Here is a 13,614-nt window from a genome sequence, read left to right as displayed (position 1 = left end):
ATGGAAGGTAATTGTTTTGTAAAATTATTTAAGTTGTTTGACATCAAAAAATGTATACCATGAGTATTAAAGTATTAATAATTTTCTGTTAATTCTTTTTAATAAAAAAAAATGCGTTGCTTTAAGTTTTCTGCTTTTATTATTTTTCTTTTAAAGAAACATTCCTCTATTTATTTTATTCTTTTAATTCTGGTTACTTTTTAAAAACTGTAATTTATATAATCGGTAATTGTATAATCGATAATTTTGCAATCGGTAATTTTATAATCGGTATAGATTTATACTTATCAATTGTAATTTCATAATCTGTTATTATATTTATCACTATTTAAAAGAAAATTCTCATGCTTTTTGAATTTATAGGTACTACTATTGTTCGTCAATTTTTATCATCAATATTTATCCTAAAAATTAAAGAAAACTTTTAAAAATTGCTAGTTACAACTATTTTTGGATAATGAAGAATTTACAAATTTGCTAATTTCTTAAGTTTCAGATAACAAAAATTACATAAGATATAAAATTAACTTTACTTTCGTAATTAAAAGATCCCACATTAATCAGAAAAAATAATGGAAATGCATGTTTGCCTAACTTTTATTATAAAATTATATTCAATTCATCAATAACAAAAGAAGGGGAAGTTTAAAAAAGGCTATCACTCATTAGTCAACTGGACGGAAAATGAAAAGCGCTGAGTTTTAAGTAATTTTGCAAAAATTTTATACGAAGTTCTTTGCGAATACACGAAAATTCAGGATTAATCTACTAGATATTGCAAGACAAGAAAATACAAGAATAATGTTCACTGCTTAAAAAAACTGGTTTAGTTTTTAATTTTGGCTATCATACTCTGAAGGCAGTGGAACAAAATTGGCATCAATCGGGTTTAAATCGGAATCAATTGACTGGCCACCCTCTAATGAATGTAAATTACTCCATGTTTAAAAGTTAGTGTCACTTTTTTTTTTTTTTTGAAAATGAGACAACATACATCGAAGCATAACAATTTAATTTTACAGTTGCTGCTGAAAGAAAATGCTGCTTCTTGGAAGTTAACATTGAATTTTGTTTTAAAAGTAATTTCATCTAAAAAAAATTTCATTAATTCTCTATATATTTTCTAAGATTTCAAATTAATAATTTCTGAGAAATGTGAAAAATTAGGAAACATAATTGAAAAATAAATTATTAATTATTTTGATCATTTTTGTAATTAATTATAAAAGAATGTATAACAACAAAAATTCGATTAATTTTAAAAAATAACTTTTTGATTCTTATATGTATTTAGAACAGTTCTTGAGAAATGATGTATGCAAATTTTGACTTCTTAAGAGCTATTCCGTCGTTTCTGAGGGGTAAAAAATTTATCATTTAAATTACGTAATTAAAAATAATTTTAAATTATCTCTCTATATTAGAAAATCGTAAAGACAGCCACCGATGCCGCCATTGTTTTGTTCGTTCAACTTAATGTTACATTTTGTTTGCAGCACAAAAATTGTATGACTCCGAGACTTGAAACGACTAAGGTGTTACAATGAACTAAAAAATTTACCATTCAATAAATAGTTCGAGATATATCAACTGTTAAATGTATTAAAAACAAATACCATTCACCCCGTATTACAGGCACCAAGAATGCAAATACACAGATGAAATTTGTCATGCTGGAAGGGTCACTTTATTTTATGAACCTAGTACTGAAGGGTTTTTTTTCTTTTAGTGCTTTAATTTTAATTTTTTTTTTCTTTTTTGCGAAACATTACATTTTTCTTGCTGCTCAAAATCTATAAGACTTAAGAACTTGAAATCACTAAGATGTGTTGAAAAATGTAGAAAGATTTCGATGGAATAAAAAAAATTGCAATTCGATTGTTCGTTCGAGAATTATTAACTGTTAAATTTGTAGTGAAAAAAACATGTTGGTCATTCTATTTCCCTCTATAATGCATGCAATTACAGAGTGGGAACTTGATGTGCTGATAGGACTATTTTGAACTATAATTTTTGTGAGAGTTTTTTATTTTTTAATTCCTATTTGTTCAAAAATTATTGCAAATTTAAGTGCTTTTTCACGATTTATTTTTCAGATTTTTGCTTTATTGACTGCTATCAGATATTTGCTTATCAATCCATTGTTGTGGAAAATTTATTTTTTCCACCCAATATCTTTTTTTTTAATTTTATTTTAAAAGCTCGTGCACCTACCAAGATTAGCAAAAAGAGAGAGAAACAAATTACTTGTTGTCTGATACAGATCTCAAAATTCATAGTGAAATTTTTAAATTAAAAAATTTGTTATGAGTAACGATCAAACATATCCCTATTTGAATTGTTCTAATTCTTTTCAACGAGGGAAATTACTTCTCATTAATTACCACTAATTGAATTTCACAATCTGTATTCCTTAGGTAAGTTTTTTTGTTTTTCAAGAGCAGATGATTATTTATAAAATCCAGGTAATCGTTTATTTCGTTGAAATGAACAAATTTTTTTTCTTAAAGCTTAAATAATTGCATATTTTGAAACTAAAATCTTCTCTGTTTTTTAAAGCTATTGACGTTTAAGAAGATACAAACAATAATGAATAAGAATTAATTACGGGGGTGGGCGAGCAAAGCGAGCAAAAAGCTGCCTAGCAGTATAAAATAATGTAAGGTTCAGGTCAGTCTTCGTTAAATTGTATAATAAATAGATGCAAAAAAAAAAAATTTGTATTTTCTTCAGATAAATATATTTTACGATTGTGCGCAAAGAAAAATTTTATTTGCCTAAATAGTTCTAGAAAAATAATAAATACGTGATCATTTCTTACAACTACAGTGTGTATCGAAATGATAGGTCAAACCAAATTTTTCATATTTTCCATTCATGATTAAATGAGAAATTTCGGTAGAAATGATTATACAATAGTCGTTACAACTATTCCGGATACATTTTTTTTTATGCAAGTTTTCATTTTGATACTGCTTTGAAAAGATTGGCCATACTTATGTGGGTAAATCATTACAACCTAACGTTTATCTCAACAAAAGTTCGATATATGGCATTGTTTAATCTAACTTGCAAAGACATTTGAATATGTTTAAACATTGTATTTAAATGAACTGGATCATCTTTTATGCCATTTGCTGTTTGAGCTTTTGGATATTGATGCAAGAAGTATGAAAAAGTATAATAGAACAATAACTAAACTTTTGAACAGATCGCAATATGTTGTAAACATCATTACCGTCCTTAAATCATCTGGGCACCCATTAAAAGGGACATCCTAACAAAAAATATCGTAGAAAGAATCGTAGTTTAGAAATACAAAACTGTCTACTTCAGAAGGACAGCAAAAGCCCCCACTATTAAAATCTACAATCCATGGAATGGTAAATAACTTCGGCAATATAAATTACTGAAAGCGACCATCGGTTTCTATATTGATTCACAAAGAAAAACTATTGGAACTTGCACACTAAGTGATGTTTAGGAAAAAAGATTGGCATCTTATAACATTTAGTGAAGAAAAGAAAATCAACCTGGACAGTTCAGAAGGCAGGCACTGTGTATATAACATTGAAGCGATATTCTCAAACAAACAAGCTGCTGGTGGTTGTTTGAGCCGGATTCTGAAGAGCAGATAAAATGAATCGACAACTATAGTAAAATGTATAATCCATGAAAGGGTAAAGAACTTCGGCAATACAATTTACTGAAAGTGACCATTGATTCTTATATTAATTAAAAAGCGCAGGGCAATTCCATGAAAGTGTCAACTTTCAAGCGAAATTTTTTTTTTATGAATCGCATATTTTGATTTTAAAAATATATTCAGAAATAGCCAAAGTCTACTTATTCATGTTTCATTTTTGATAATTTTAAGTTTTTTGAATCTAGCAGTATTCTAAAGTAATCACATGGCTGACAAGTGAATTGTTCACATTTGTGCTGAAATTGTTTTCTTGAAAAACACTTATAAAATAAAATAAATGTATCTCTCTTTTGCAATATTTTGATAAAATTATGCATATAGTACAAAATTTAAACATTTAAAACATAGTCATTTCAAGTTTAATATATAAAATAAAAGTAACTTTTTTTGTGTAATCCCGTCACATGTTTTAGTATTTTTTTTTAAACTGCAACTAAATTTCAAAATGAAGCTGTGTATATTTTGGAATATAAAGCAGATACGGCGTAAGAATCAATGAGAGATTATAAAATTTTATGCATTTGATTATTAATTTCCAATAATTAATGTGACGGAATGACACATCCTCGGCGATAGAATGACAAAACGAGTCCTTGAGAAGCCTATTCAAAAATTAGAGAAAATTAGATTATTTACTTTTCAATTAACCTAATGGCTAAAACAACTGTTGAAAGACAGATAGAATATTGAAAAGGAACAAGATCCCCATAATACGATGGAAAAAAAGTCAGAGACAGAAAAGCAGATAAGAAGGCTTCCGCCACAAAAGCTGAACTTAAAAGCTTAGATGTTGTGCAGAGATTGTGTAAACAAAGAAAAAATCTCATTCTACCAACCTCTTCACATACAAATAATTTAAATTCCCCCTAAATCTTTGTAAAGCCGTAAAAAAAAGTTGCACACTCACTTCCAAAATCAACAATAAAGTTAAAAAAATTAATTCAGTCTTAATGTGAGAAGTATTTAACATTCAACTCAAAAGAAACTAGATTAAGTGAATGTCGATAAGCTGTTTATTTTGGTTAAAAAATTTAACTGTCAAGATGATATTAGTTACAAGCCCCCAGGTGGCATGAAGGATTCAGTCATAATACAAACTCTGACAGAGTAACGAAGAGTGCACTAAAAGAGGCTTTTCATTTGTTTAAAGAAGCAGATAATGATGTAAAGTGTGTTTCATTTTTGTTAAGTGTATTTTATTAATACCTCACAACACATGCGCCTATAAATACCACGTAAATGTGAGGTTGTTTTAAAAAGCCAAACAAGGCGTTGGATGCTTTAAAACGGCACCTAATATGCAAAAGAATTTTATGATTTCATAAAGTCGAAGCAACAAATTGCTGAAGTTTTGTTTTTGTCCAGCTATTCTATTTAACCCTTTCGCGCTGACTGTCACAAATACGTGCCAGTATAAAACCGTATCGATCAGGACAAAAGGATAAAACTGGTAATCAAAGTAATTCTTTAGCAGTTTATTTGTGGGCGGAGTTATAATTGTTTGATTTATTTAATTCACCATTACTTTGTTCAAAATAAAACTATTTAGTTATACCTTGAATTAACATTGATTATATATGTGATTAAACTGACAATAATTAAAGTAAAAGCAAAGTAAGTCTGTCAAATTAGAGACTCTTTAATCACTGTCCCATATTTCAGAAAAGGAACATTTATATGGGGCTCAAATTACTTTGATAGACCATTTAGTTGTTAAAGTTCTAAAAGGAAGACGGGACAAAAATTGATTTATGCATAAATTTCCTGAGAAAGAAGATAAGATGTGTAATTGGCAAGTTAGATATAAAACCTCTTCAGAGACAAGCTAATTTTCAAATTGTTGAAATTTTTACTAATTCTGTTTATCCGTTACATACACATTAATCCTGTTTATCTGTTACATTCTTTTAATCATTTGCATATTAATAAAAAAAATTTAAATAAAAACTTTCTTCCACTAAACTTTTTGTCATTCTGTCACGGTCATTCCGTCACAGCAAATAGATGCTAATAACTGCTAGCCAACCTGAGGTTAATTTTCCAAATTCAGATTTTACATTGCTTACACATTATACTAAAAGTAAAAAACAGTTCAGAAAAATAATAGCTGCAAAATTCACAGAAACTACCAGTTTTAAGCAGCATGCCGAAAGCTTGGTTGCCAAAATGTCATTCCGTCACACAAATAAAAAGTTCGTAAAATTAAAAATTAAAAAGATAGAAAATCCTTTTTTTTTAGTTTATGAATCGCATTATGCCAATAATAATGCCGTTGCATGAGAAAAAACAATGTTTACTTGAAATTAGATGCATAGAAACTTAAATGAAATGTTATTTTTCAAGTCAAAATGTCATTCCGTCACATATGGAATTGCCCCGCAAAGAAAAGCGATTGGAACTTGCACGCGATGGATAATAAATTTTCTTTCATGTGATGGTCATGAAAGAAAATTGGCCTCCTATAGCATTTAGTGATGAAAATAAAATGGACCTGAACCAACCAAATGACAGTCCATTATGTATAGAACATTTAAGCGATACTCTCAAAGAGGCAAGTTAGTGGTAATTGTGTGAGTTGGATTCAGACGTGCAGAAAGAATAAATAGACAATCGTTTGCTCAACAGCTGTTAGAACAACATTTTCTTAATCAAAGCACATTAAAGCCATTCTTTGTATGAAAAAGCTCCTATGCTAACCTCAAAATCTATTTTTGAATGCTTTCAGAATAATGACGTACATATCATAGACTGGTCCAATTACAGCCTAATGGAAATGTGAATAGTCATATGGGCCAATTATCTATAAGCTGAATCTATATCAGAATATATTTTTACTCATTATCTATAAGTAGAAGACAGTACAACTGTAGTAGAGGCTTAACAAAAGCTTTTTCCCCGAAGTCGGTAAAATTCGAAACAAATTGTATACAAAAACATGCAGAACCATGATAAGTAGGATTTAGGAACTTATTATTAAAAAAAAACTGGAAAAATGTCTTACTAATTGAGCCTTAACTTGTTTGTTTAATTTGCGGCACTTTCTACAAAATAAAACCATATTTCCTAGCATAACTTTCGGTTTTATAGCCCTAGCATTTTGATACACACTGAACTAAATAGATAAAATAGCATATGATATGATATTAACCTTTGACTGCTGTCGCGCAGGCACTCTGTCGTTTAAAGGTATTTCCATGCCTTATAAAACCTCACATGAATTGTGTCCTTCTTACGTGGAGGTTTAAGGGAATGTCACACCGGGCATCTATCCTGAAATGATATTTTTAACCCTTGAATTTGAGAATTAGACAGAACGGTTGTTTTTGTCAGTTTTTTTTTCTTTTTTTTTTCAAGTTACTTTTGTCTTAATGACTACAAACTGATGAAAAATTAAAAAATGATTTTTAAAAAAAACATTTTACTAGCCACAGTCAAATAGAAACAAAAAATACTTCATTTTACAACCGGCGTTGAACAGCTGACCAATTCTGAGTTAGTGACTTTCAATCAAAGCTTAACCCCGTTCCGCGCCCGTCAGGAGCCATCCGGGGAATACTGTAGACTCAAAGTACGCGCAGGTGACTACTCAGCGGGGGGAAAAGAGGATACAAAAAGGAAGGCTTGGTGACTATCCATGGCAACACCCCAGAATAATTGGAAAGAGAGGCAAAAGCAACTTCAGGGAAAACCCTGGTTGATGTCAGGGCTAAAGAGAATACAAGGGCTAGTTCACTCCGCTCTTAGAGCTGAAGCTACGATTTCCCTTCTCATGACGTCACTGTGTCCACAGATCTCGGAGATCGCAAGCAAAGATATGATAACTTTGCATCTTTCTCTTTGTAAAAATAAGTTAGACTTTTTCTGGTTATTAGCCTTCAAACTTTACGTAATTAACACATTATTTCCGTTCATAAACATAGTTCAAAAAAAAAAAACTTTCTTGGTTATTATATTAAAAAAAATACCCTTTTAAACTTATAAAAATGTTTTGCTAGTTGGTGAAAATGACACGATAAATACTTTATTTTAAAAAGTTCAGTTTTAACTTTAACTATTAAGAAAAATGAAAGCATATATCGACACTTTTTTTATCTACATATTCTTTTACAACGATAAGTTAAGTTAAATTTAGAATCCCTGATTTTAAAATATGTCGTTAATAGCAATTTGTTCATACTTAATCATTAGGAAACATCAACCTTAAACGCTAATTACTGAAACAAAATAATAATTTAGGTTCATAATGACATTAGAAATTTTGCAATTGTTTATAGACATTTAAATTTACGATGATATAATTTATAGAAATTTAAATTGAAGAGAATATAATTTTTAAAAAAATCATAAATATTTAGAATAACTACATTAAAAAATATGTTATGAAATTAGGAGAATTTCAACTATATACTATATATTTTATTTATACTTTTTACTTACATTTTAATTTTCTTTTAACTATTATTTAATTCTTTTCACCTGCCTTTCTTTATGAAGCAACGAGGCGGTTTCTATTTAGATAATGAATTTTTATAAAAGTTCTTTACGACAGAATAAACGTATTGCTGTTTTATATTAACTGTGTCATTTCGGAATCCATTCTTCACATAGTTGTTCATTTACTTTAGGGAACACGCGAAAAATTATACTTTTTCCTTTTGTTTTTATATCAGAATTTTTGCAAGTTGCAATCGCGCAAACTGGCATTTCGATAATAGTTTTATATTCTTGTAAATTCACTACAAAAACTGAGGAAAGTCATTATAGAAAATAACAAATGTCTTAGAATATCTCGCAAAAAGAAATGATCCAATATTAGTTAGAGCTAGTAAGGCCAAACGCTGCGTTCTTGAAGTAAAAGTGTGAGCTTTGTGCCAAAGTGACGTCACTAGAGTGACGTTGGAGGATCGGCGCGGCTAGAGATACTTCAAAGGAGTGAACCAGCCCTTCTATTCTCTTTAGCCCTGGGTTGATGTAGGCTGGGCGCCACACGCGCAGAGCAGCAACCTCACCAAGATCCAAAGATTCTCTACCCCCAACCAGAAGGCCGCAAGGAATTTAGTGAATCCTCAAAATTAACAAAAGTAGTTACTCAATAAACAAAATTTAGGAGTTTGAGTGTTCAGACATGCAGGCGATGCATCAGACAGAGAACAATAAAAACAGTGAAAACATTGAATAAAAGTAGCAAACTTATTGCGATGTTAAAAAGTGCGACAATTTGCACATAGCCAATGTAAACAGCGACAATTTCATATAGAAGAGTTACAGCGACGCAGCCGTGAAGAAATATTTCGAACGAGGGGAAATTCAAAACATGAAGAGTTAAAAAATTTGACAAAATTTTAACAATAAGTTAATTGAAAATCATTTCCAAGAAACACAAGTACAGTATTTGTAAAAGGTTACAAGATGGCAAAAAAAAACATTTCAAATGAAATTAAAATACTAAGAGCACACAGAGAATTGTTAGCAGTGAGATACAATTAATACACCTCATTAACAAAGACTAGCCATGGGACCCAGCTAATGCCGTCTATTCAAGTTCTCTCATTCCAATATTTTAATGATTCCCTGTTTGACTTTCTTCTGATTCCAAAATAATTTAAGTCGATTATAATTTAAATGTCCAGGGAAAAAAATTTCCCGAAGGTCTTTGTTGCAGTTTATGAAAATATTCTCCAGATTTTCAAAAGTATTGCAGGAGACACAGAGTGCTCCCTTGCCAAAAAATCTCACCTGGTGCTCTCCGTGAGACCCGTGGTTTGTGAGGAATTGATTTAGAAAAAAATTTGCTATTAATTTGTTGGTGTTAACCTCTGAAATTAATTAATAAGTATGTCTACCCTTTTCCTCACTGTCCCATCTTCGCTGCCATTCGTTGATCAATAGTTCTGTTATTTCCCTCCTAGTAGTCCTTTTCGTTTCCCACGTGCGCTTTTATCCAGTTAAAAGGGATGTTTGATCTGTATACGAGCATCTTTTTAATTGCATCAGTTATGTCATTATAATTGTCGGTGTACTCGAGGGCCTGTAGACCTTATGGTGAATCTGTAAAGAGTGTTACTGTTTCTGTTAGGTTTTGATCTAAAATCCAAGTTATTCACTGGTAGATAGCCCATAACTCAGCTTGGAACACTGTTGCAAAATCAAAGAGTCTAAAGGCATGATTTTCCACTACATGTCTGTCGGAATAGACGATAAAAGCGCATCCTGTTCTAAATTCATTTTGAGCCCTAAGTTAGGATCCGTCAGTGTATATCTCGATTACCTTTCCTGTTGGTTTGTTGTATTCGAAATTAATAATTATTATCTCCGCTGGATGTCTTATATTAAGTTTCGGAATAGTTTGATACTCGTAATCTTCCTCTTCATGAAAGTAAATATTGGGAATTCTTGTTTCAAGTTTTACGGTTAAATCAAATGGTAAAGTTCCAGCAAGGATATGGAGTGCTGCAGTTGGGGCAGTTCTGTAACATCTTGCGATTGAGATTAGGAGAATTCTTTCTATTCTTCTTTATTGTTAATTCTTACTTGATCTTGATACCATATTGATCTTGATACCATATTATTAGGCCTCATCCATATAGGATGAGGCGTAATACACTGTTCAAATAAATAAATTTTCAGATGTTTGGCGTGATTCCCCAGTCGATTCCAATGACTCAAGGTGACTTTCAACGTTCAACTTCATAGTCTTGTAATTTTGAACCCAATCCAGAAAACGTGGGAACTTTTGGATCAAGCATTAAGACAAACTAACCATCGTAGAGGAATTTATCGATGGAACCTTGGCATACAATGATCTTATAGAACTATCTCACATTTGCATTACATGGAGAGGAAATCCACGAAAACCTCCCACGGTTAGTCCGACGGGAAGGGGATTCTAACCCACGATCCGTCTATCACTGAGGATATTTCATGTGGTCGGTACGATCCGGGAACAAAATTTGTATCGACCAACCAACGCTGGGATTCGAGCGTGGGTCATCTCATTGGTAGGTAAGAGCTTTAACTCCACGGCGTAAAGAAACTTATTTTCTAACATTAAATTATCAGAATTGAAATTTTAAAAAAAAAACAGAGACAGATATGTATACAGCTAAAATTGCTCATAATTATAGGGGAGATTTACAATATGTAACGAAAATGCATTTCTATTTGGTAAAATAATTTCCATAGAATAATAAAAGGTTAGATTTTTTAAAAAAGTAAAAATAATTTTATTTAAAAGTACTGCGGAAAATTTACTTAGCTGTAATTTAAGACAAATGAATAGTGTAATTTAGATAGGACTTGATATAATTCAAGAAATGGGCTTCACTGCCGTCTACTGCGACTTGAAATACGCCCATCATAGTTCAAAGGTAAAATTATGAAAATGAACTAATAAGCTCAAAGCAATTTTTCGAGATTAAACAGACATAAAGGGGCTATAGTTGAATGTGAAATTTTTTTGTGGAATCCATTTTTGAACAGATATATGGCAGAAAATAATAACTATTTTTAAAAAAAAAAAGTATATAAGATTGATTGAAAAATAAATACTGATTAAAAGAAATGTTCAACCATTATTGCTTTGATGAGTTCTTCAAAACAATTAAAACTGCTCAATTTATGCAAACATATTTATAATTACTGCACACACATTAGTTAATTTATATTGGAAGTACGTTTTAAAATCAGTAAACAAAATGCTAAATACTTACGTTTTGAGAAGAAAAAAAATTTAACAATGCAATTGCAATCCTATGATTTCTTTAGCTATTTAAATGTCACACTACATAATATACATAATTTCCGGTTAAATAAGAACTTCTGAATTCAGTTAAACAATGAAGTAATCTTTGTTTTATTTTTTGAACGAAAAGGATCCTTGAATCGTGAATCGATTATTTAAAAGAAGCGTTATCAAAACTTCAAAGTATAGTGGGTAGTGCGCATGGTTTACTATCTTTTATCGGTATCAACGTGTTATTTCCAAACAGTTCTGAAATATTTTTTTTATTACAGCGAATCTAAAAATGAAGCAGCTTAGTGTGATAAGTTTCCATGGTAACTGATAAAATTTTATACATTTTTTAAAAGAAAATGAATACGATTAATGTTTACTTCATTCCCCATTCCTAAAAATATTACTAAAAAAATCACATGATAATTTCATCCATGCATAATAATGTTTGATAGGTTAAATTACAAATTGAAAGGAAAGAAAAATGTAATAAAAGGCAACACTATATTTTAACTCATCCTAAGAATGCTATCTAAGTCAGTAACGAAATTTATAAGCATTACTCAACGATTATTTATTTTGATTAAATTATTTCCTTCGCTTTACTAGCAATCACGTGTCACAAATTATATTTCTTCTTGAATCAAAAATATAGCTCGAATACAGTAATTCCTATTTCAACTACAATAACCTTTTTGGCAAGAAAGAAATACGGGGTCTTTTTAATTTTATACAAATTGCACATGTTTAACACTTTGACGCAGAATTTTTATCAAAAATAATCTTCATACTTTTTTCGTTATTTTGTATTAACTTAGGTCAAAATAAGTAAAAAAAATATTGTATTTAGCATTTGAATAATTTATAGTTAGGAAATACAACATGAATCACAGGAGTCTTTTTTTTTCTTCTTCTGCGTTAAAGGTAAAATCTTCCAAAAACAGCTCACTTCCAGTCAATCTCAATTCCTTTTTTTTTCAAATTCACATTTATTTGCAGTTATTTAGATCTAAGAGAAACAATTTATTCATCATTGAAATTTCTTTAATTTACAAAATCAATTGTTGATAAATTTTTGAATATCAATTTAAAAAAATTCAAACTACTTTCTTAGATTTTATATTTTAGTACAAATATAATTCCAATAATCTATAATAATAACGGACATATAAGGGACACCGGTGTCCCGTCTACGACAAAGGGTTAAGCTCCTAAAAATTGTAAGTATAACTTTTATCACCTCTTGTAAACTTTCAGAACAATTTTTAAAATTTTCAGACCTATTCATAAAATAAAATAAAAAGTGATGCGATATGAATGACATGTGATATGAATCCTTTAAATTTTATAACTAAATTTCACAATGCGCAGAAAGGATCTTCCTATTAGCCAATAAAAGAGGAGAATTAAAATTATTAATTTTATTACGATGCAATTAGGTACTTACTTATTTAAACATGAAAATTTCCATTTTAACGCATGTAAGATTTTTTTTTTCATTTGAAGTTTTAAAAATACGTGTTTGCTTTCAAATTATGTGCATTAAAAATTTTCATTATTAAAAAAAAAAATTCCTCCACACTGTAAAAAATAATCGATCAGATTACGGTAAAAAGTACCGGCACTAAAGGTACTAGTACATTTTACCTTTAAATTTATTTTTATCGTGAAATTTTTACGAACAAAAAATCTGGTGCGACATTATTTTTACAGTATTATTTACTGTAAAATTATTGAATAAATATAATTAAATTAATATTACTGTAGAAATTACGGTATAAGATATTACGTTATAAAAGGATTTTACTGTAAAATGGATTTTACAAATATACTTTTTACAGTAATTTGATTAAATTTTTTTCAGTGTACAGAAATCACTATGTTTACTAGCAATCACGACAAAAACCGCATGTAGAGATTTTAAAAATTATTTTATGTGATTCTTACTCTTTAAGTGATACTTACGTTAAAGTACAACCAGGGTCTTCTTCATTTAACATCGTTTTACAGGGTCCTTTTCGTTCGTTTCGAATAACATCAATATCTTTTTTAACTCGCTTAAATCCCATTTCTCAGCATTTTTATGAAAATTTCACATCAAATCTTTAAAAGATGCCGAGACGAAAACGACCCTGGCCGTGCTTTATAAGGGTAGAAACTTGCCTAGACAGAAATA

The 13,614-nt window shown here is 29.9% G+C and overlaps 1 protein-coding gene across 2 annotated transcripts in view; it reads right to left on the bottom strand.

The window, feature by feature from the left end:
- LOC107446192 (phospholipid-transporting ATPase ABCA3) overlaps positions 1 to 11,692 on the bottom strand; it is a 65,817-nt gene extending 54,125 nt beyond the window's left edge. Inside the window, exons 1-2 of one of the 2 annotated variants that reach the window (XM_087157402.1) lie at positions 11,416 to 11,692; positions 6,855 to 6,976 (exon numbers count right to left, since the gene is read on the bottom strand). In XM_087157402.1, the coding sequence (XP_087013528.1) occupies positions 6,855 to 6,902 (48 nt within the window). In that variant the 5' untranslated portion in view covers positions 6,903 to 6,976; positions 11,416 to 11,692. The remainder of the gene's footprint in view (positions 1 to 6,854; positions 6,977 to 11,415) is intronic. The other variant, XM_087157403.1, reaches the window with a different exon arrangement.
- Between the last annotated feature and the right edge of the window lie 1,922 nt (positions 11,693 to 13,614).

The sequence above is a fragment of the Parasteatoda tepidariorum genome, chromosome 2 (assembly GCF_982258835.1).
Source record: "Parasteatoda tepidariorum strain Cologne lab strain chromosome 2, Ptep-v5.0, whole genome shotgun sequence".
In the NCBI taxonomy this organism is placed as follows: Eukaryota; Metazoa; Arthropoda; class Arachnida; order Araneae; family Theridiidae; genus Parasteatoda; species Parasteatoda tepidariorum.
Note: the sequence above shows the minus strand (reverse complement) of the source record. Positions and strands in the feature narration are given on the sequence as shown.